At 38.8% G+C, this 23,378-nt stretch overlaps 1 protein-coding gene across 3 annotated transcripts; it reads right to left on the minus strand.

The window, feature by feature from the left end:
* Positions 1–1,080: 1,080 nt before the first annotated feature.
* usp10 (ubiquitin specific peptidase 10) lies at positions 1,081–23,344 on the minus strand. 3 transcript variants are annotated; one of them, XM_061038414.1, is made up of 15 exons: positions 23,077–23,344; positions 14,937–15,005; positions 14,696–14,741; positions 14,256–14,315; positions 11,173–12,414; positions 8,622–8,713; positions 7,920–8,029; positions 7,777–7,835; positions 7,573–7,676; positions 7,085–7,184; positions 6,683–6,863; positions 5,291–5,456; positions 4,742–4,886; positions 4,289–4,354; positions 1,081–4,037 (listed from the first exon to the last, which is right to left on the minus strand). In XM_061038414.1, the coding sequence occupies exons 1-15, from the start codon at positions 23,095–23,097 to the stop codon at positions 3,850–3,852; spliced, it is 2,649 nt and encodes an 882-aa protein (XP_060894397.1). In that variant the 5' UTR covers positions 23,098–23,344; the 3' UTR covers positions 1,081–3,849. The 3 variants fall into 3 exon arrangements, with proteins under 3 accessions (XP_060894397.1, XP_060894389.1, XP_060894407.1); XM_061038406.1 differs by having other exon boundaries at positions 11,173–12,417; XM_061038424.1 differs by lacking the exon at positions 14,256–14,315 and having other exon boundaries at positions 11,173–12,417.
* Between the last annotated feature and the right edge of the window lie 34 nt (positions 23,345–23,378).

The following is a 23,378-nucleotide window of genomic DNA, read 5'->3' on the forward strand; positions in this document are numbered from 1 at the left end:
TTTATCTTGGGACTGTCAAATGTTTCTTGAAATATTGTTTGGGTGTCCTGACCCTTCAATGTTCCGAGGAAGCTAATCAATTCTTAACTGGAAAAAAAAAGAGGTATTTGAAGCTGCTAGGAAGTCCTTAAAAGGTAGTTCATGTAGCTACTCAAAGTGACAAACTGAAATGTAAGCATAGCATCTGCATTCATCTGCCAAGTGGATTTTAATGGCTGACTTCTGTCTTTAAATCAAATGACACAGCACTGTGTTTCAGAGAAGATAACACAGATTTTTCCATTATCCTTACAAGTGTAGATGCATGTTTTGACTTTTCTGCCCCAAGAGAGAACTCAATTGTGGCTTGCTTATCAACCCTCTGAAAGACTATTTTCACCCTTGGTACTTAAATGATCTGAAATGCACAATAACATGCTCACATTACAGAAAAGTCACATGTGGGCCTTGTACCCTTGTGTTGGCCTCAGTGCATGGTGCAATAGCATGACCAATAAAATTACAGGCTTTTGTTAGAAAAAAACCCCAAAGCCTTAGAAAACCCCTTTGGTAGCAAGCTAACATACGTATAAACACTATAGGTGGTCTGTAAGTGGGTATCCAAATATATAATTTGCCCTTCAGGCTGCGGGCCTGTAGAGAAAACGTTCTTGTAGCGCCTTCTGACATTAACAAAGAAAAGACTTGATTGTAAGTTTGCGTGAAACCACATTTCAGTGGCGAGCAGAGCTATAGTGAAGAAGGAATAAATAGTATAAAATACCAAAGTGCAGAAAAACCTTACATTTTTCAATGATGGGTCTGCTTTCCATTAAAGCAAACAGAGGCACCGTCCTAAAGAGAGCACTGTGGGCAGAGGCAGCCAGCGATGTCCTAACCCCCACACGAGAGGAGTTAGGACATTGCACAAATACTACACATTGACATGCAGGAACAAGAGAGCAATTAGCAGTGTGTGGTACACCAAGACTCTGTGTATAGTTCTTGTTTTATTGTGCACATTGTTCTGTAGGCCAGTCCAGAGACTGCAGATGGTTTCAGTATATACTGTATTATAAGAAAGCCAAGTAGTCTTCTGACTACACTTCATTAGCAAACTGCTTTTTGCACAATCCTTTATTTGAACAATTAACAAAATAGAATGCTGTAGGCTTAAAATTAAAAGACAGTATAGATTTTGTTTGTAGTTCAATAACCCAACATTTCCCAGCAGACAATAGTGTTAGGAGCACATACTGAAAAGAGACATATTATTGAAGCATTTCACCAGCATATTTCCTGACCAGCTGCGACAGGCTGTGATAAAACTGTACAACAGAAAGGTGTCCGTTTAATGTCCAAACTGTCAAACATTCAAAGGTGAAAGAAAGAGAGGATTCAAATCATCTATTTGTGCAGAAATGACTACAAACCTGCAGCACAACAGAAATATAATCAGGTTATGGACGATGGAGATAAAGTGACTGAAAGGCATGCCTCTGTTTACTGTGTGGAATGAGTGCTGGACATGGATACAAGACCTCAGATGGAGAAGGCAAAATAAAGAATACATACTGATAGAAAGGCAGCCGGCCTGTTTAACACTATCCTTTGGTTTATCTGGACACAAACGTTTCTGAACTTAAACCCTATAAAAAAAAAATCAAATCAAATAAAAATCTATTGAGGCTGTGCATCACAGAATGATGTTCAGCACATTTACAATTAAATGTGAACTTTGGGTCAATAGTGACCTCAATGTTTGTTTGTTAAATTAATTCATTTGCACTGCTAACAGAAAATTAGTGACAAACATATTCTCATGTGTAACCTTTCTAAACGATGTACAAGCGGATAGGAGGGTTTGAGACCCAAAGGAGGCTTTTTCAGTTAAAGTCAAAGTACGAAAGCTAAAGTCATGTAGAAATTCTCGAGCTCGTTCAATTTAGTAAAGAATTAATACTGAGAATCAGACACTGGTGGTTGGAATGAAATGAGTTAAGCCACAAAAAAGAAAACGAAACAGAGAAAATGAAAATAAATATCAAGCAAAGAAACTAGTTCAATTTTATTCATTGTTGTGCTTTAGCCTGTGTAATTTCTTTTTAACACCAATTCAAATGCAAGCAGGGAACAAGAACATGGGGACATCTGATACATGATCAATGACAAAAAAAAAGAAAGAAAAAAAACTAACATTGTTTAATAACTTCAACAAAAATCATCACAATCAATGAATGATCCAAAAATCAATATCTCCAACAAAAGCAAACACTATCTCCTGTTGTGCATATGTCTGAGGTCTTTTTTTTTTATGCAGAGCGGAGCACAGATGTAGTCCCACTTCCCCTCACTGCTCAGTTTCCCTCCACATGGAGGAAAGGCAGAGCCTCAAAAGAGTAAAAACATAGGTGTTGGGTACATTCTCCTAACTCTTCACAGACATTAGACTTGCTGTTGGCGCCTGATAAGGGTTAGACTTTGTACACTGAGTGGAAAAACATCACACGTTGAACCTAAGGCAGCCCCCACTTTAAGTTGAGTTGGGGGGTAAGAGGGGTGGCGTGGCTCAAAACTACACTGATAAGCCACCTTTACACAGGTGGAACCTTTAAACAAAGACAAAAGACATGAATGGATAGAGAAGGAAATGTACAAAGTAAACAAGGGAAGGTGTTGCAGTGGAATCGGTCTTGATTGGTAGCCATCTCTCCAGTGCAAGAATTGAGTTGAAAAACTAACACAGTCCTTCAGGACCCAAACAAGTTTTCAGTCTGCTAGGTTTTATAATTTTTAGGTTTTTTGTTTTACACTTTAATCTAACGATCTGCAAAATATGCATTTGCCTGTCATATTGTAATCATCAGATTATATTTGTGCACAGAAGCTTTTTTGTTATTAAATTCTAAAGCGCATTAACATCTTTTTAGATAGTCTTTCTAATTCTAAACCCAGATACCAGAACAAGACTCTCTCAAACAAGGAAGCAGTTCAGTTCCTATTTAATGTACCACTGACCTTTTTCTCCCCTGTTTTGATGGCTCGAGTTGTACCTAGATTTAAAAGCATCTTAAAAGTGAGGAAATGGAAGAGGAGGAGTTGTTGGTGGCAAAGACAACGATGCAGCCTTGGGAGGAGACGCTCATGATAATGCTGGTGCTGGGCCTTCTTGATGCACATGGGCAAATTCAAACAGGCTTTTTAAACTGCTGCAAATTCATTAGGCCAACCGTTCTCTTTTGCTAAAAGGCAAACACTGATATATTTCTGGGTCATTTCCTTAAAGAGGTAATTTAAACAAAATTAGACCAGCAGTCCACTTGCAGCCTGTAGCAGATAGTTCTTCCTGTTTGTGAGTCCATCGTTTGCTATCTGAGCTGAGCTGTTGGCTCAACCAGAGGCAAGTCTTAGGTCCGAACCTGTAACCCCAACCCCTACCTCTGTCTATTCAACTGTCCTTCCTTGTTGCTTTAAAAGTTTAACAAAATGGACAAAAAAACAACAAAAAAAACAGCAGTGGTGCAGAGAAGAGAGCGCAGTCACAGGGAAATCTTTGTGAGTGCGGCTTGTTTCTCTTGTTCCAAAAAGAAAAAAAAAAGATTCAAGGGAAAAGGTGTTGGAAAAGCTGGTTCTCAGGAAAGCAGGGACAAAAGGGAAGAAGAGGAAAATCTTGCAAGAGAACAAGTTGGGCAGTGTTCCTGTTCATTAGTTTGTTGTGTGTTTGTGTGGTGTGTAGATGTACTCTACTGTTAACAAGTGCATTAAGAGCATGTATGTTTTGTGTGCATCTGTGTATATATTGGGTTGTTTTTGCATGTATGTTGGGATGTGTGTGTGTGTGTGTGTGTGTGTGCATGTGTGTGTGTGTGTCTACAGCAGATCGACGCGGCGGTAGTACAGCAGGTAGGCGGTGCGCTCTGCAGTCTGCTTCACCACATGGTACTGGTTGATGACCTTCACTATCTGGTCGTCAATGCGCAGCCAGCCGTTAAGACCAATGTGGAAGACATCCGTGGTGTAATGACCGCCTGTCGCGCTGTTCCCATGGTGATAGACAACTGGATTGGTTGGAACACAAGAGGGACAAGATGTTAGAGAAATATGGAAGGGTAATGACTTTTGAATAAAACATCCCATGACTTTAATGTTGGGCATGACAAAGTAAGCAGCTTTGTTTATTTTTAAGTTAGTTATCGGACCTTTTTGTCTTTTTTTTTTTAAATTTTTTTAAAAAAAAGCTTGAGTAACACGCCCTTGCAGCATATGTATTCGTGTGGTTAAGAATATAAACAACAAAACTCAAACCCACCTGCAAAGAGCCTGTACGTTCTTTGGCCTTTCACAACTTTGCTCCGCACTCCAGATGACAAAAGATCTGAAAAGGTTTTCAAGAATCCACTGATTAGTCAAAGAAGTGTTGCTTAAATTATAATTAAACACAGGATGCGTTGCACCATTTTCTGCATTGTAAATCCTAACAGTGTTGAGTGCTTCTTGCCTTCATGCTGAGACAGAGTACTCAAACACAATTACTTTTAAAGTCTTCAATTAGTGTGACAGAAAAAAACAGCTATTTGATTAATCGTATGCCAAAAAAAGTAATATATATCTATCAGTTCAAATGTATTATTGTTCATCATAAACCTTACCCTTTAAAGGGTTTGGTTACGCATGTTATTGATTTTTGCAATTCTATAATCTTATTTTGTATTTTATGCATCATCCCAAGCAGATCATTTCTTCTTCTGTTGTGTGTCCATACCTTTGCTTATTTCTAAGTCAACGGGGTATTCAATGTTCTTTGTGAGTTTCTGACATCCTCCAGTCTTCTCAAAAACAAATCTCTTGAGATGGAGCACCAGCACAGGGGGCAGCTCTTCCAGAGTAACCCTCCGACTGATCTCAATCTGACAATGAGGATAAAAAGAAAAGAAACCTGCAGTCAGAACACATGGTGATGGTAATAAAATATCATACAATAAAAATATGTTTTATCGAGAGTCAGACATAAAAAAAACAAAAAACAATTCACATCTTCTAAACTAAACAGGAAGGGGAAAAGAACAAATACAGAACAAGAAGCAACCTTTCAAAGCAGTGAATTTTGAACCAGAGCATCGTGGGGGTTTTAAAGGTAGAAAAGACCAGGCTGTAGACTAAACTAAGCTGAGATGACAAAGAAGCCTGTTACATCTCTGGAGCAGATGTTCCCTCAAACAATTCATCAACAGGAATCTTTTTAATGTATCACTGACCTTTGATGGCATGTGAAGCTAATCATCACTAAAGCAGACACTTGTGCTTTTCATACCTCTTGCTTGGTTTTAGAAGTGTAGCCTTGGACCGACTCTCGTGCCACTAAGGTTTCTAGAGCCTCCTGGACAGTGCGGATCTTCTCCGACTGGATGTCCAGCTGCAGGGTGAAGAAAGGCTGCAGAGTGGCCGACTCTTTAGAGTTTTGTTGATACACCACAGATCTGACGAAAAAAACATAGATATTAGAAAATATGCAGTTTTTTTTATATTTTTTACAGTTGTTTCTTTTTCTAATCCAACCTCTTGTGACATCAGCATAAGAGACTTTTGATTAAGAGAAAGAACTTGATGTACCACGCCTAGGAAGGGAGACTGCCACTCAAAAACGCAACTCCCATGGTAACGTGGAAATACATTTACTGGAAACTAAACAGTGTTGATATTTGTCTCTGCAGCTGACTGCATGAACAAACTACAGTCTGAACAATTCAATTATACTACTAGTACATTTGATTTAGTGCACCTTTTCCCCTACATTCACATAGAATGTATATATGCAACAAAAATACCAGTGAGACATTTAGAATCCTAGAAGGCTTTGAAACATTAAAGACAATTATTCTGCACAATGATTCAATAAACATGTTTAACTCGTATCTACAACTTTCATTGTTCCACTTTTCTTTTGCTCTAGATGTAATTTTAAACGGTCCCTTATACTGCCATTCCCTGTTTATATATTGAGTGTATTAAAAATTGCATCTCCAGGGGCGCTGGTGGCGTAGTGGTTAGTGCGCACATCTTATGTATGGAGGCTTTAGTCCTTCAAGCGGGCGGCCCAGGCTCAAATCCAACCTGTGGCTCCTTTCCCGCATGTCAATCCCCACTCTTTCTCTCCCTGATTTCTGACTCTATCCACTGTCCTATCTCTCCAATAAAAGGCACAAAAGCCAAACAAAAATCTTTAAAAAAAGAAAAAGAAAAATTACAATTACACTGCCCAAAAAAGTCCACAGGTTATTCCAGAGTTCAATGGATGTACACACCACACTTTGTAAACATACACTCCATGGTCACAAACCATTTCTGAGAAAATAATCCTCCGAGACTGTGCAGCGTGTGTTGAACAAGCCTGTGCCAGACCAGAACCTCAACATATTATGGCACAGGTTCTTTGTCTATTCCACTTTGTCTGAAAGTTAAGACCTCTGTGTGCGAGTGCTTGCTTTGCCTTGCCTGCTGAGACTTCTGACCTCACTTGGCCCACGGTGGTCATTATTCTGAAGTACTGTGGTGACTGGTTGAACAAAAGCTTAAGATGAGTTGTTGCAGACTGATTTGTGATGCCACCTTAAAAACTACAAACTTTGTCTTTCACCAGCTGCAAGGATTCACAGCACATAAAAATGAATCTTCTGAAACACCTTCATGTAATCTGTCAACATACCTGATGTGCCCACCAAATATATTAGTGATGGGTGTGCGGACAAAGTCAGCTTGGCGAGTGATGGAAGTTTTGTTTCTGGGGCCAACTTGCTCCCACTCGTCCTCACTGCCCTCTTCCTCCTTGTCAGCGTCATCTTCCTCCACACCTGACTGAGACTCTGGCCCGTTGGGTGTGGGAGCTTCTGTTTTAAGAAACATGAAAGAGAAACATTTAGAGGTCAAATATAAAAAGATATATTCTTTGTAACTACAAAACTGACATGAGACTAAGAGAGAACTTCAACTCATAAATAACCAGTTAATTCAGATATGCAAAACATTACCTCAATTACAGGATAGCTGTAATGACCTTATCTGCCTTGTAATGTTGTTTTTCAACAAGAAAGGGGAAAAAGATGCTTACTCTCTTCCTGAGGCGAGATTAGTTTCTTCAATGCCAGCATCTCCTCGTGCAGCCCATTGAGAGTGAAGCCGAGATACTCCTCCGCATCCTCTTGTCGACCCTTTGAGTGAAGCATCAGGAAGTCAGCACCAATTAAAAAAGTCTTCCTGAAAAGCTTACTCTCAAAAAAAAAGTGCACACAGTCATTCAATGAAGTAAATAGACAGGAAAGAGTGTTTGAAAGGTGGGACAGGATGAGCGTTATCTTCATCTAAGAGGAGATAAACATCTCAATCAGCAAGTTTAAGTTATTTCATTCATTAAAACAGATATGACTCAGCATGTGTAATGCATAAGCTGCCTTTAATCAATGGAGACATGAGACAGATTCTGATTTGAAAATGTGAATCATGCTAAAAAAAAAAAAAAAAAAAAAACATTCCCTTCAAACACTGTGTTCCAGAGGACGTTTATTCATCAGAAACACCTTATCAGTCAGCATTGCTTACCTTCTCTGAGAGGCTTGACTTGATTAGAGTGAGGAGTCTGTAAATGTAGGTCGGTTCAAAAGGTACTCCAGGCCGAATGTCTTTCATGACTTTATCACCAACAGCTGTGGACCCAGTAACAAATTATACATAGTAGATCAGGATATAGTGTAACTGACAGAAAATGATACCAAACGTCACTGTACGAGATGTGTAACACCTCACCTTGCTGTTTGGCTTTAGATGGCACAGGCATGTTGTTGAACTCATTCACCAGCCTTACACTGTCAGACACAAAGACACAACGGTGATGTTTCTGAACATAACATGTCAACAGTTTGAAATCAGCTGGCAGAAATGTAACTTACAAGTTGTCTATCATGGGTGTGGAGGTACATGGTCTCTGTGTTTCATTATGCAGAGGAATGGACTTCATCAGGTGATACATGGGAGGACACGCAATCAGGGCCTGTAGAGTCTGAGTGTAAAGAGTTAGGGAGGAAAACAGCATGGAGGAAAAGAATCTTTTGCACAAATATTTAATTTGATTCAGATGGAAAAATAAGCTCGGATTTAATGAAACGCCTGGCTTCAGTTAGTAGCTTGTAAAATTTGAGATGTCTTCAAATTGAATTACTTAGAATAAGAAGTAATTTCAAACAGAAGAAGTCAAAGATCCCTATAAAACACCAAAACAGAAAAAAACAGCTAAACGGACCCCTTGAGCATTCTTCTCAAATAAAACTCCAATTTGGCATTTTGGACAATCTAAAGACATCAAACAGATTTCTATTAGATACGGATGAAAATTAATCCCAATTTTTTGTCATTTTATGATTTAAGGATAAATAAAATTAATTCATGTTAATTGTTAACTCAATATGTGTTTTATATATATATATATATATATATATACAGCTGAGGTTTTTAATGGGATCTTGCACCATTTGTCCGTTCTGGTATTAAGTTCTTACAAAGTTACCCATAACAAAAACAAAAATAGGAACAGTGTAAAAAGGTATATGAAACAAAGTGTCAGGTGCAGCGAAAAAAGCAGAGTAAAAGGATACAGCGTTGATATAGCACCAGTTTCCCTTGTTGATCAGTCCTCTCGGCTGCAAAGACACTGGTTTATGTATCAACTTCACATTCTCAATAAGTTCTGGGGATTTAAAAACAACAACACAATGTTCTTAAACAACTGGACCTTATCACAGTATACATACATGACAACCATATGTGCATGGCTGTGTTGGAGAACAGTTGTAAATATAATAGACTAACATTCTGCAAATTAAAAGTACATTTTCCTTTTTGACACAACGTGTTCATTCCTCTATTGCTGCCTCTTGTGAAAACAACACAAGAGACTGTCTGATAGAAGAAAACACTTAATATACCACGCCTAGGAAGAGAGACTGGCACTTAAAACACAGCTCTCATGGTAACGTGGACACAGTTTTTCATCACTGATGTATCAAAAAACAAATAAACAAAACAGTTCTGAGTATGTAGCTACAAAACAACTAAAAGATTTGATCAATAGACAATTCATCATAATAGTAATGAGCTTCCTGTACAATGGAAACAAACATTTGAACCAATACTTTTTTTTTTTTTTTTTTTTAAGCAAAGCAAAAAAACCCACATCAAGTATGAAAAGTACCCGCATGTGTACTAAACCACAAAGAATTAAATCACTGGTCTTGTAAGAGGAAGGCGTGGCATACTGTACCACAGACTGTATTGTGACATCTGACCTCATTATGAAGAACCACTGACTAACCTTAAGAGCTTTTTTCAAACAATATTTTCCAGCACCTACTTTTTTGCTGATGTTATCCTAGGATGATCCTTGTCCTACACTTCGGACTACTTCAACAATTAGCCTCCATACACGCGGATCACATGTTGTGATAATGGAACATTGAGTGAAACATCTCAGAATGTAAGTAATGTTACTTGAGCTTCAATATGAAACATTACTGCTGATAAATATTGTCAAAAGAGCAGAAACACACAAAACACATATCCTCTGAATGAGGTAGGTCAGGACAAGCCCCTGTGGGTAAGACAGGAGATGCAGGTGTGTGGGGTGGGGGTGGGGGCTGGGGCTGTAGAAAAGAGAATGGTTCTAGTATTTACCATGGCTGGTATAGACTAGTGGCAAGGCGAGGATTAATCAGCCTTAAGATTAACTTAGATGTAATATTTCATCCTAACAGTGAAGAAACTGTCAGGTATAATATGAAGTTAGAATACACCTAGTGTAGGGGGAAGAGACAAAATGTGCACTTTTTGACTAAATATTACAGTTTTCAAAGTCAAAAGTTAGGCCTGGTGAGTCCATACCTTTCTGAGAGATTGTATTACATTTCAAACGTGTACAAACATGCAGCAGAATAACATCAGCTAAACAGAAAAATCTTAAATACTGCTCAAATAAGCAAACCGCTGGAAACAATTTGATTGGTAAGAACACAGAAAACAGGACCTGGCAACATACTAATATCTTTTAGCAAATTATTAAATAAATTCAACTTAAAAGGAATCTCAAATCACACTATTAAACTAAACTAATCATCCACATAGAGCCAAACCACAATTGTTTGATCTTCATTTATCTCCGTCCCTGTTTCAAGAAATCTTTTCCTTCTCTTTTGGCTGATATGAATGTTTTCTATTCTGTGACTGTTGAAGCTTTGACTCAGAAGAGTAACTCCTTCTAGAAAACAACAGATCTATCAGTTTCTATATAAGTAAATATCCCATTTGTGTTTCTAAGGGACATAATATTTTGAGTATTCACTCACTTTGTTGGGGTTAAGTACCTGACTAGAGTTATAACTCTCTCTTAGATGCATGGCAAAATTACACTGCAGTCTAGATTGTCCCCTTTAAAACATAAATCCTTAAATGTACCGTCTTTACTTAACTTTGATATGGAGAACATCCTTTGACTTAAAAGTGTACAAAGCATTACTAGCTGACTTATGATTGGTTATGAAATATAGTGGGTTAAACAAATATGATTAATTATTTTAGATATTCTACCACCATCTAGTGTTCATTTGTTGAATTGCTTGAACAGGAAAGCAACATGCCCATTAAGCTTCCCTGTAGTAAGGTGTTGAGAATTTTAACAGCTCCAGCTTAAAATAATCACTCACTATAACTGTCCTCTTCATTACGTTCACTTATACAAGCTTATGTGATCCAATTCAAACTTCTCATACAAATTTGGCTTGTAAAAAAGGGTATGATTCGTTTTGTTTGCAGTTGTCAGAGAGGAATTCTTTGGACTACATCTTTTCCTAATGCAGTACTTTGAAGTCTTTATATAAAATGTATAACAATACAAACCCCTCCCTCAAATATCAAACATCCAAGTATTATGATTGCTTTTCTGACACTGTCAATAAACAGTGAAAATTAGAAGCTTCCTAAAACAACATTTGAAGTTGAGCTTTTTGAAAGATAACAGTGTACAGGTAAACCTAATAAAGTGAATGCAGTGTGAATATAGTATGCATATTTCTTAAAACCTTAAGCTGAAACCAAATATGAAAGGTATGATGGACCTTTCTTTTATAAATAAAAGTGATCTTTTTCATTTAATACCTGCAAGTTTAGGGGCCATAGGATCCTCTGATACGTGGACAGGGCCATCTTTGACCTCCCCTACTTTCTCAGGCTGCTCTGGCGTTATTAGGGCGGGGGACACTACTTCCACAACATTTTTCACTTCCACAAAGGCCTGAGGGCCCCCAGGCAGAGGCTTGGAGTTGTGAAAGAGGCTAGCCCAAGATTTGGGGAGGTTGGCAGTGGGTGCAGCTGGAATTGCAGGCGTAAGGGCCTGCTCGGTCACTGCTGACTGGGCAGCAGAGTCTGGGGAGACCTGCTGAGCCTGCTCCCCACTCTCACAGTCTTCTTTGTGTCCATCTACACTGACAGGAGTATCAGGCTCTGCAAGCCCGTTAGCCACCGCACTTTCTGCTAGCTCCCCTCCTTTCAGTTCAGTAGTCGTAATAGATGTGGCGACAGAGGGGGCATCCACAGCAGCTGAAGGAGGAAGAGGGGATTTAGAGCGGGGGCTTTGTGGAGTATCTGAAAGTTCGGAGCTCTGTGGAGCCAAATGATCTGGCTGCTGATCTGCAGTCCTTGGTCCCTCTGTCATCCCCCTGCTTTGAGAGGAGGATGAAGAGGAGGAAGTTGCATTGTTGCCATCTGATAAAGAGGCAGCTCCGCCTGTTAAGTCCAAAGAAGAGTCATCAGGGCTATCACAAGTCCTCTGATCGGCAGTGGCTATAGGGGCAAACTTGGCTGCTGCCACAGCAGCTGTCGATCTAGCCGTGGAAACAGGTCCAGGTGTGGAAAGTTCTGCCCCTGATAATGCCTTACCATCCACATCTTCAGGACTGATGTGTGGGCCACTGAGTGCATGTCCGTTCACCAGCGCTGTCACAGGTGTACCATCTGCTGCACTGCTGCTGTTGTTGTTGCTGCTGCTACCTGTTGAGGGGTCCAGGTAGTTGTAGTACCCAGGTGGTCGCTTTTTCTTTTTCTTCCTCTCTCGTTGTCCAAGACTGCCAGGAAGTCCATCCATGTCCTGGCAGGCCTGGTGATTGTCGAGGGCTGAGGCCTCTGAGTCAGCGCCGTCCAGCGAGTTGAAGTGGACCCCATCAGGGTCGTCAGCTTCTGGAGGAGCCGTCTGTTGGGCCTTCTGGGTCGATTGGCAGCCCAAGATGAACTCTGGAGCCTGGGGGTTGAGGGTGCTCGACACCTTGAATACAGGATCGTTCATCCCGACAGACTTGGAATCCATCACCTCATCAACTCCAAACTCAATGTGCTGATAGTCTTCTGCTGCAGATAACATTTCAAACAATTAGAAACACATAAATGTATCCAATACAAATGTATTTAATACAGCCTTATTAGAAAGAAATTCCCATGTTTGCATTTTACTCTAAATCTTGGAGTTAAAGAAAAACTTTTTATCCCAAACAAATAGACCACTGACCAAAAGGAGTCGTGGGAGCTCTTTGACAGGATCAGACAACGCTATAAAATGGAAAAAACTTGCTAGACCTATTTTCGGCTCCAACAACAAAAACTGTTGTGTCTATGCTGGACTACACCATATTCCTTCTGGGCTTTTGTGGATCTCAGGAATGCCGTTAAAATTACAGATTAGGGGGATTGAACATTAAACATTTCTAATTAGACAGGGAGAGACTACTGTCTTGGATTTTTTCCTTTCCTGACAAGTAGTAGACGGCTATTAATTGGCCAGAGTCAAAGCTGCGACAGAAGTTAGGGGGTCTTGGGTAATTTTTAAGTGACCTTATTATTATTTTTTTTACCACATTAATGACAATTTGAATCCAGTTTCTGATTAAAAACCAACAACAACCTGTTAGATATTACTCAAAAAGTGTGACTATAAGGAAGGGAAAACTCCTATTTGTCTAAGTAATTAATTCATTTATATCGGTCACTGGGTGTGATATATGTAAGTCAGGCCAATTAAGGTTTTTTTTTCTTTTAGACTGATTTTGATAGAAACAGATATAGAGTAAAGCAAAAAAGGAAAAGAAAGAAAAGCAACAAAAAAAGGGCAAACTAAATTGTATTTTATAGTTATAGACAAATAAATTAATAAATTATATGCAATAATCTTTTAGCCAAGGCCAATTCCCCTTAAAAGGGATCAAATATTTTCTATTAAGCATTTTCTTTGTTACTTCTAGAGTCTAGATTCTGTTTTTAATCTATTTGTATTCTTGAAAGTCACCAGTTAATAAAGAATAATAGGTTGAATTTATATAGAGCCTTTCAATGGACCTAAGGAGGCAGTTATGTTTTGTAATTAAAATTAGGTAAATGTGGCATATTTAGTGGACATTATGTATCTTATGTATATGTTTTAGAGATTTTTTTTCATGATCAACGAAACATTCCTGATGTTACTGATATGCACTCTTCACATTTTTGTGATTTTTATGTAAGCAGTTTTTAGTTTCACTTATACATTTGAATTTCGAGCAAAAATCTAAACAAACGTCAACAAAAAAGGTCAATTTACTGTCATTTAGTTAAAATGTGTTGCTTAAATAGTCAAAATGCAGTGAGGGGTAAGGTGAAAGGTGAATAAACAGGAAACATTAGTAAGTGCATATCAGAAAACAACAACAAGAGTCTTTTATCATTAGACAGCTGACCTGTCAACCAAACTGTTAACTCTGATTTCTGCAGCGGTTAAGAGAGAATGAAAACAGCAGTTACTCCCTCGACTGGATTAGAAGATCTTCTGTTAGTGTTACTGAATCAAACATTTTGGCTGTAACATTTCAGCATTAAAACCTTTATAATGTAAGGATAGAATATGTACACACATGTTAGCAATCACATAAAACCATCACTATGCCCTTAGTAAATTAGCTGTGATTGTTAAATCATTTGAAAATCCAATTTAATTCAGGTTAAAGTCAGCAGTGGTGAAAATGCATTATATGCAAGAGAAGATAAGATACTTGTCAGTATCTTGAGCATGCAAAGCTCTACAGATTTATCCAACAGGCAAGAGAATAGTACAGGCGCATGGTTTAGAAAGCCACCAGTTTTTGAAACCTGGATTTTGAGTTTTACAGCAAACGTACAACAGCTAGTCAAGCCACAGGGTGTCAGACTCCTCAACTCACCGCAAACCTGCAGTCCAATAGACTCCATAATATAAGGTACAGCAGGAGTGCAGTAACTTCCTAAATAACCAATACAAATCAAGGTAAGGAAAATAACATGTGCATATTTGTACCATTTCAAAGACAGGTGGCTGCTTTCACATTTGTAATTTGGTTGCCTGATATTTAAAGAATCAATAGTGTCTGATGTTTTCTATTCTTCAAATGATGAAAAGTGAATATCTACTTTGAGATACAATTCAGAGTTAACAGTATATACTCTATGTGAAAATCAAAAATTCAACAACATAAAAAGCATCTCCCAGCCAGGCAATTCAGCTTAGCATGGGCTTCAATTTTAATGTTTAGCTGCTTTAAGACTGCATTGATATCAACTTAAACATTTAAATACTCAGTCCTAAGAGAACAATCATTATCTAGCAAATGTAGAATGTACATACCAGAAGACTGACTGACACATGCGACTTTGTCATTGAATGGAGGAAGCTGTGAGGATGAAAAAAAAATTAGATTAAAATAATTTTGCATAATATAATACAAAATGTAAAAATTGAAGTTACTAGCATTTTCCAGATAACAAAGCATTGGATTAGGTTTTATCAAATGTCTATGTTGTGTTGCTTCCAAACTATACACGTTAAAATTATTATTGTAAAAACAGACCATAATCATGTTCCTTACCTCAACATAACATCGTGGAGTCACAAAAAACTGATTGATCTCATCAGGGCTGAACTCCCCGAATATGTACTGTGGGAAGAAACCAATATAAAACATTAGGTGATAAGACAGGCAATATTGTGACTCCCCTTTCTCAAAATATGTACTTTCTTATGATATACTGGATGTAATGAGTATCAAATACTGAGAATTTATTTCATGAATTGCCAAAAGGGCTACCTGTGGAATCACAAAAGTTGAGATCATAAGTCAAATAAACATACAGCCTGTCTCCTCATAGCTGAACAGTTTCAAAACATACGGTCATTGGATGTCTAGGTACAAGGGACTAGAGTCAGTCACCAGCCAGACAAGACTGCAATGTTAGCGTGTACAAAGGTAAAGCTCATCACAAGTGATGAGTCATGCCATGTTACACATAAACCATGATCACAAACAGCTCAGATTGTATTCGGTTGCTTGAAGAGTTGTTAACAGAGATAACACAAAAAACACAAAGCACCTTTGAAATGTAGGCCAAAGTAGGTGTACAGTATGTTTACAGATAACACACCATGTGAATGTGCTTATATTTTTGGTGAAAAGTGAAATGAACAAATCAATTTGCAACTGCAAGGTACTGAGATTTGTTGAGCACTGTGCACAGAAGTCTGATTTGCAGAACTCAACATGCATCCGACATGGCATGCCACCGGTAAAAGCCCAATCCGTTTTTTCTACGACATTTTCCCCCTCATTCCACATTGCCACCCACATTTTTACAAATGGAGTAGTCAGCCAATGGAAAAATAGCCAGCAAGGGGGGAGTCCTGTAGCATGCCCTCCTGGAGAAAAATTGTGTCCATAGAAAAAAAAATTCTGTGGCTTCTGGTACATTTCAAAGCCTCTATTCTATCATATACACTGATATGGCAGGGTTCACACACACGGGCAGGAATCTCTCTCATGTTCGTCATGATTTTGGCAGAGGCAAATGCTCCTTCAATGAACAGAGGAAGCGGGTAGAAACTTTTGAGTTTATCAGAATCAACAATGGAAAAAGGTAGTGCGCTGTCATTAAGTGAGTGGTCGGCTGTTTGGCCAAAAGCCGGTGCTTGTGGAAAGTCCTGTGACTGACATGATTCTTTAGGGGAAGCACTGCATTGTGCCACCTGAGCATGCAATAACACAAAGCAATTGAAAAAAGTGAAATGAACTCACTAGCTATGCCGTTAATCCTCTCGGTGCAAGGCGAAAGGGGAGGCTCACAGAAAAGAAAGTGCAACTCAAGCATATGTAACTCTTTCCAAATGAGGCCCCACGCGAGGGCCCACACTGCTGAAATTGCATTACAAGCGACAAACAGCCAGCCGTAATCCAGCGGCCTTGGGATGGCTAATACAATCACAACAGAAAGAATGTCCCTTTGCTTCTTTCTGCAGGCGTGCCACACGTACCACACTAAGCTTCCCTTGCTTTTGGTTTGGACTGAGGATTACCAATGATTTCAACACAGTTAAGTGACGACATCACAAACGTGTTCGTGTGCAAGCACATATACAGGACTGTAGGAAGGGTCCGGAATATGACGTTTGCTGGAGTAGTGCTAGAATATGATATGTACAATTTGAACTTCACTACCATTCACAAATTCTAAGCCATACTACAGCTTGATATATTTTAGTACATTAATTCAGAGCAAGATTTTTAGATTTAAATTAATTATAAAAACTTTTTCGGCACAGATTTTCAACTAAATTTACTGTATTGGTCCGTGATCGGGATTCAGATTACCCCGAAGGTTTGAGCAGCAGGAGATTCGCATATCGATAGAATTTGAATTATCACGGACCAAAATAAATGCACTGCCACTGAATAACTGTGTGGAGTCAAGTGGGAAAAAGGCAGCGCCTTAGAAGTGCATGTAGGCGCAATGAAGATCCCCTGTGCGAATATGAAGACTATTTAGTCTTTTAAAATATATATTTTAAGACATTTTCTTGCTGCTCTGTAGCTGAAACTGTCCCTAAACGCACCCTACCTGTTGGTTATTCTGTCTGACTCACACACGTGCTGCTGTAATTTGTAATGTCGACCGAGATTTTGCTGTCAGGGCTTCTTCGACTACGGAATGACCTCCCTGAAGAGATGAGTACAGAATCAGTTACTTAAAAAAAACTAATTTTTACAGACTTGCTTTTACTAACCTACTATTTTATCTTGTACACATGTGTTTTTACCGCTCTTTACCGTCATTTTTTACTGCTTTAATTATTTTATTAACTTCTTCAACTACATTGTTTTGACTTTACCTACCCTTTTAGACCTATTGTTTATACTGGAATTCTTTGTCATTTGTAATTGCCTTTTGTTTGAACTTTGTTTGGCCAAGGTACTGATGCTTATTTTCTTATCTTCCTGAGTTCTTGCCTTTGCCTTGTCTGTCAATGCACTCTGCAAACATCCATTTGGTGCTATTCAAGGTGCTATAAAAAATAAAGTTGTTTTTTTTTTTTGCTGGTACAACTAATTGCAACACCATGAATGTGTTTACGGAGACCGTCAGACAATGTTCTCACTCCCAACTTTTCTATGGCATTCCATTTATTTGTCTTCCTTAAAGTGTGGAAATTCTGATTAGGTTGCGTCACTTCCAGTTTCTTAAGTGGATAGACAACACTTCGCTCGCCGTTTTTTACCTGATGTCCCGTTTCTGATTCCCTCTCTGTCGCTTGTGTCGACTGAGGAGGAAAAAGAAAGGTGGGGGCTCTACACGGCACTGACACTCTTTTCTCACTCAGCACAGTCGTTGTACAAAGTGGAGATGAAAATATAGTAATAATATCCACATCTGTGATTGAAATGTTGTGCTTTGACGAATGTCAACACAGAAGAAAACATTTTTTCGGCTCACTGTGAGCTGTTTTTTTGACGAGCCTCTGAGTGCTGTGCTGCTCAATACGAAGCAACACACATCTGCGTGTCCTCCTTTAATACAACAGCACTAGATGTCATACTGTTCGCAAGGGGAAACTGAAATACACAGAGCAAAGAATGAAATATTTAACGGATGCAGTGTGGACATCCAGCGTGCGTGATGCGGCACAACATATAGACCTCGTGGGCTGTTAGGGGGCTAGAGGCCAAATCAAGATAAAGCAGTTTTGTTTTTAATAAAATACACCTGGGCTGATTACTTTCTAAAACTGTTTAAGGAACATTAACATCCTCATGTGAATTGATTCAGTCGTTATCCAAATTTGTAAACCAATTATTTATTTATAACAAAATTACATTATTGAATGGCAATTAAGCATTCGAATGTTGTTATATTTTTTAATATAATTAGATTTTTGGTTTAGTAGTACAGACATCTTATCTTGTACAAACTGATTGAGCTACCACCAGAAAACTTACAGCTGCTCAAACTATCTTTGTACACAACATGGCAGACTGGCAGTGGACTGAGGCTTTCATAAACAAATCGTTGAGTACCCTGCTCTATGGGATCAGCCCTGGAGTCTTGTGAGATCGTCATGTTAATTATGCAATGACGTGTAGCAATATACTATCCCATACAATGTTCCTGCAACACCAGCTGAGCATAAATCAAAGCGGTCTTATCTCTTACATACGACTAAGCTTCACTTGTCAAACTATCAACAAAGGATATGTGTACGACAAACCACAAGAAAATAAATAATACCTGCATGGAAAACAAAGTAAGGAAACTTGTGGAGTTGTATACAGAACATAAACATTCCCACAGCAAACCTGAACACCAACATGAGTTCTGTCATTGCATCCAACAATATAAGGCAGCCATGATTCATATAGAAGTCCTGCTTGGTCTTGGCTGGCTGCTCATGTGTTGGAAGATGGATGAAGTAGATTAGAAGAGCCAAGGAAACGCTTCTTATTGCCCGCCATGCTGTTATCCAATGGACATTCACTAGGTCTACCACAACATTTTGAAATGCCTCTCACGTCCACCCTGCTCAGCTACCTTGAATTTTAGAGTCTTTCCAATCCAATTAGCACCCCTCAAGGTGTATTTGCTTCATTGTATATTACTGTTGTCTTGAAATGAATTACTAGGACATGAGAGAAAAAATGTCCAAGTGGACTCACACTCTGAGCAATCGGAATCTGCACCGCAGGGGACGGCTGTGTTTCTGGCTGATACATGCCATAGTTAAGCGGAGAGCTATTCTGTTTATTTAAACAGGGCTTGTCTGCTTAAAGAAATCATCCCATTGACTAACGGTCTCAGTTAACTTCCATTGGGTTTGTTGTCCAATCACAGATGAAATTCTGCCTCTTATTTTAAAGCATTTCAATTGACCATCCTGCAAATAAGAAGCACTGCCATTGTGTTATTTTAAGTTTTGTGTACGTTTTCTGTTTGTAATTACCTCAGATACCAGTTTGACTTTCTAAACTTAAAAGTGCAAACCTTACACCAAGGTGCAACACAAGCTGTAGAAGACCTTGCACTCTCCAACACTTCTGAATGTACACACGCTATGATCCCTTTTCATGACAGCTGTTGAATCAACTTCAATCAGTGTCAGGCTTGAGCTGCTGTTTAATTTCTTTGTGTAGCATTTAAATTTATTTGAAATATTTAGTCTAATGTCAATGAGATAAGATGTTATTTAACAAGAGATGCAACCATCACAAAAATTAATCAGAGGCTATTTTCATGATACATTGCTTTGCGCTTCTGTTTTGTTTCCCTCTGACAGTAGGCTGAACATCTTTGGGTTTAGGACTGCTCGGCAGTCAAAACAAGACATCTGAAGACCTTGGACATTAGGAATTTACACATTTTTCCAGGCCAAACAATAGAGAAAATAATTAGTAATCAGATCTGTAATGAAAATGAATTGTTACTACCACAGGTTTTGTAGTTATACGTGGCAATATTTAATAGTCAGAAGCATTTACCATTTAGCATCTCGGCACATGTACAGATGGAATCATAATATATTAGAAAGTTAGTGTGACATGGTAATGGTACTTTGCTAAACTTAAAAGTACAGCTAATGCTGCTATATATATTAACGTCCTAGGTTAACAAAAGTCTTGTTGATAATATGCATTGAAAAAAAAAAAGAGAGAACTTGAACTGTCAGTGAGTCAAAATGAAAACTTCAGCAATCAAACCAATTTATTGTACCTGACATTATTGAAATGTAAGTTACACTTCTGGTGCATTTTCATTCAGTATGCATTGGTCATGATGACTAAGCTGAAAAAACTTTTGGCAACTTGAATGATAGTCTGCATTGTTTGTGCAGACAGTGTGAAGTTTCCCCAAGGGGAGTGGTGAAGATTACTATCCCACTCACAGATTTATGATTTGGTTGAATGCTGGGCTAACCCAAACAAACACATTATAAAAATAAATTTAAGAGTGTTGCAAGAACAGTTTGAAGTTGCAAGAACCATACCATTCTCATGGTAACTTCTTCCTCAACACAACGAGCACAGACTACATAGTTTATTCTGAAACTTCCCCAATAGAAGACTTAAAATCTCTGGTGAATATAGCCATCTCGGGACGGGTTTAAAAATGCAGGAGGAAGATTCCCCTTTCCCCTGCCATACCAATTTGACGAGGGGATTAAACTACAGTTTTAATGTTCAGTGTATAAACAATATGTCACCTGCATGCAATAAAGGTTTCTTCATCTGTGATTACAAGTGTGTGGAAGACAAAGGGGCTATATGCTTTTAACACATTGTAGGTAACCAGATATCAAACACTACATCTTATGAATGCCTGAATAGAACCAGGTGGTCTGAGTATAGATTGGGTGGTTCAGGGCTTTTCTAAAGTTATACGTGACAACTACATAATTTGACACGCTTCACCTACAACTATCTACACAGAGGAAAAGCACTATTACTGACAAGAGTCAAACATAAGTAAAAACCAAACAGTAAAAAATGTGTGCAATGCTTAAACGGTCTGATGCAATTACAAGACAGTTGAAAAAGATAATTTCAGAGCCTGCAGCTACCTTTTTGATTGACAGGAAAAATATTAACTATTGCTTAATTCATGGCTGCGAATTGGCTGCTGTAGAGGGTTATTGCAAGCAATCTGACTGAATCAAATAATTGATCTTTTTTTTTTTTAAGAGAGAAACATCTGTAATATCTTGAAAGCTCTGCTATACAAGTTCGACTAAATAACAAGTAACCTAAGCATATTGCTTCTAGACAGTTCTTTTGCAGGAAAATGTATTTAAAAAAACAGTATGTATGAATGAATGAATGAAACCTTTAAGTATGGTAGGAGACTGTCATATTCAGCTTACAGTGTTCATTTGATGTATAAAACACATGTAGATAAAAACAGTATATTTAAGTATATTCAGATTTTGCTGCTTTGCTGAGTTAATTCTCAGAAGAGTGAAGTCCCTTTGGCTGTTGGTGTGTCTCATTCTGACACTGACTATTAGCCTGTCCTACCTGTCAATCCACTTCACGTTGAATTTAGTTTTTTCAATTTCAGTTTGAATGTTTATATCTTGTTTAATTTGTAATCTCCGAGTGCATCAACTTCAATATTCCTGTACATTAGACGCAGGGGGCTCACTATGAAGAAATGTTTGGCAACATGGGAAATATAGTTGCCAGACGAGCCAATCTGACCGAGTGAAATAGTTTGTCTGAGGTCCAAGTCTGATAGCAGAGAAAACTATGGAACAGTTAACTAGAAACACTGTCAAATACACATACATGCCTCTGTACCACACTTAAGCATTATTTTATAGTAAAAAAATATTGAGTATATTTTAGAGTTTAACAATAAATAGTCCATCACAGGATAATTGTATTTCACTGAATACATGTATGCTCCCTCATGTAACAGGAGCTGGTTTGGCTGGTCTTTATAGATAGACAGATAGATAGTATAGAACTTGGTGTGAAAACAAAGCAAAGGCAGGTAGTCCCCTTTCACACTTTCAAATTGCTCAACAAAAAGCCAATAGAAAATGGTAAGTATGAAGGCAAGGGGAAAAGTGTGAAGCATGCAGGATAAAGTTTTGAGTGAGCTTTCCCCTGCAGGAGTCGTCAGCCACGTCCGGTTTATTCGGTCATAATTTGAAGCATGGTGCATGGTTTTACTATCTTCTTGTATATTTTATCGTATCATTTTGATTTTCAACTTTTAATAAATCAACTTCTAGAAACTTCTGAACTGGCATGCACACCTTGAGTCAAAATGGGCCTTCCCACATGATAGCTAACTTCCTCAGACATTGAAACCTCAGTTGATCATTTACATACTCTACAAGTCACACGGGGACTTGAACTAAAGCCCAGTAGTGTGCAAGCTCTTGTTTCTTTCTTTTTTTTTTTTTTTTTTCTTTAAAAGTAAATATTCGCCACCAACGAAAGGCCCACACTGTCGCATTTGTGTTTAGCAAACCAGCTAGCGAGAGGACTGCACAGTATAACCACACCACCTGTGTAAAGCTGTTAGCTGGCTAAAAGCTAAGCGACCAGCACGAACCTGTAATATCCTCCTGCTTAGAAACTGAATATCACAACATGAAACCCCCCTCTGGAGAACTGTTCACATGTTTAGTTACTTCACAGAGATATACTAATGTGTATTTACTACCAGTTGTGAAATATGCGCTGAGAGGAGGCCTGTCGCAGCACAGACCAGGTGGGCCATGCACACACGCAGCAGTTTTCAGTGTCCCCCTTTTCTACAGGATATTACATGTGACACTAGTGGGGTAACACACCGAAGTGATACAAACAAAAACACAAGACTCTAATATGTGTCATCTAACTAACCTTGACTGTCATTCCCAGTGAACTGCAGCGAATAGTACAGCTGTCTTATTTGAATGGAGGGACCTCGGGCCTGTTAGCTACCATGCTGGTTGCGTTTCAATGAGGCTTAGGGGGGGGCATTAGCAAGCACTTTTCAGTACTTACGTCTTCAATGACACATCAAGCATGATGTTCAAAATATTAACACATGCACGACCTAATTGCTTCTGCACAATGGCACTCTTTTGTGTTCACACGGCCAACAAAAGTGGCTTTGTGGTGAGTGCACAAATTACGTTAAACGGCGTGCAGCGTGAGTTGTTATGCAGGCTAACATTAGCCAGCTAGCGTTAGCTACCTGGTTGCTGTAAGAAGCCATGCTCCCTCTGAGGTTTTCTTCTTCTCCGCTGACAAGTTGAAAACTCTCCCGGGAAGGTGTTGTAGGGTTTTGATGACAGTTACAAATGGTGTCCTACTTCGACGTCATTGTCATTTTACCGACGTTGTCCTGGCAGTCGTTAGTTTTGATCCATGTAATGCATCAGCACTTCATGCTGCTCGCCTCGCCGTCACCGCCATTTCTGCCTCTTCCTCTCCTGCTAGCACAGCGCGCGGTCGGTTGGTTGTAGTGGACGCGTGAGCTCCGAGAATAACGAGAAA

The sequence above is a fragment of the Labrus mixtus genome, chromosome 1, assembly GCF_963584025.1.
Source record: "Labrus mixtus chromosome 1, fLabMix1.1, whole genome shotgun sequence".
In the NCBI taxonomy this organism is placed as follows: domain Eukaryota; kingdom Metazoa; phylum Chordata; class Actinopteri; order Labriformes; family Labridae; genus Labrus; species Labrus mixtus.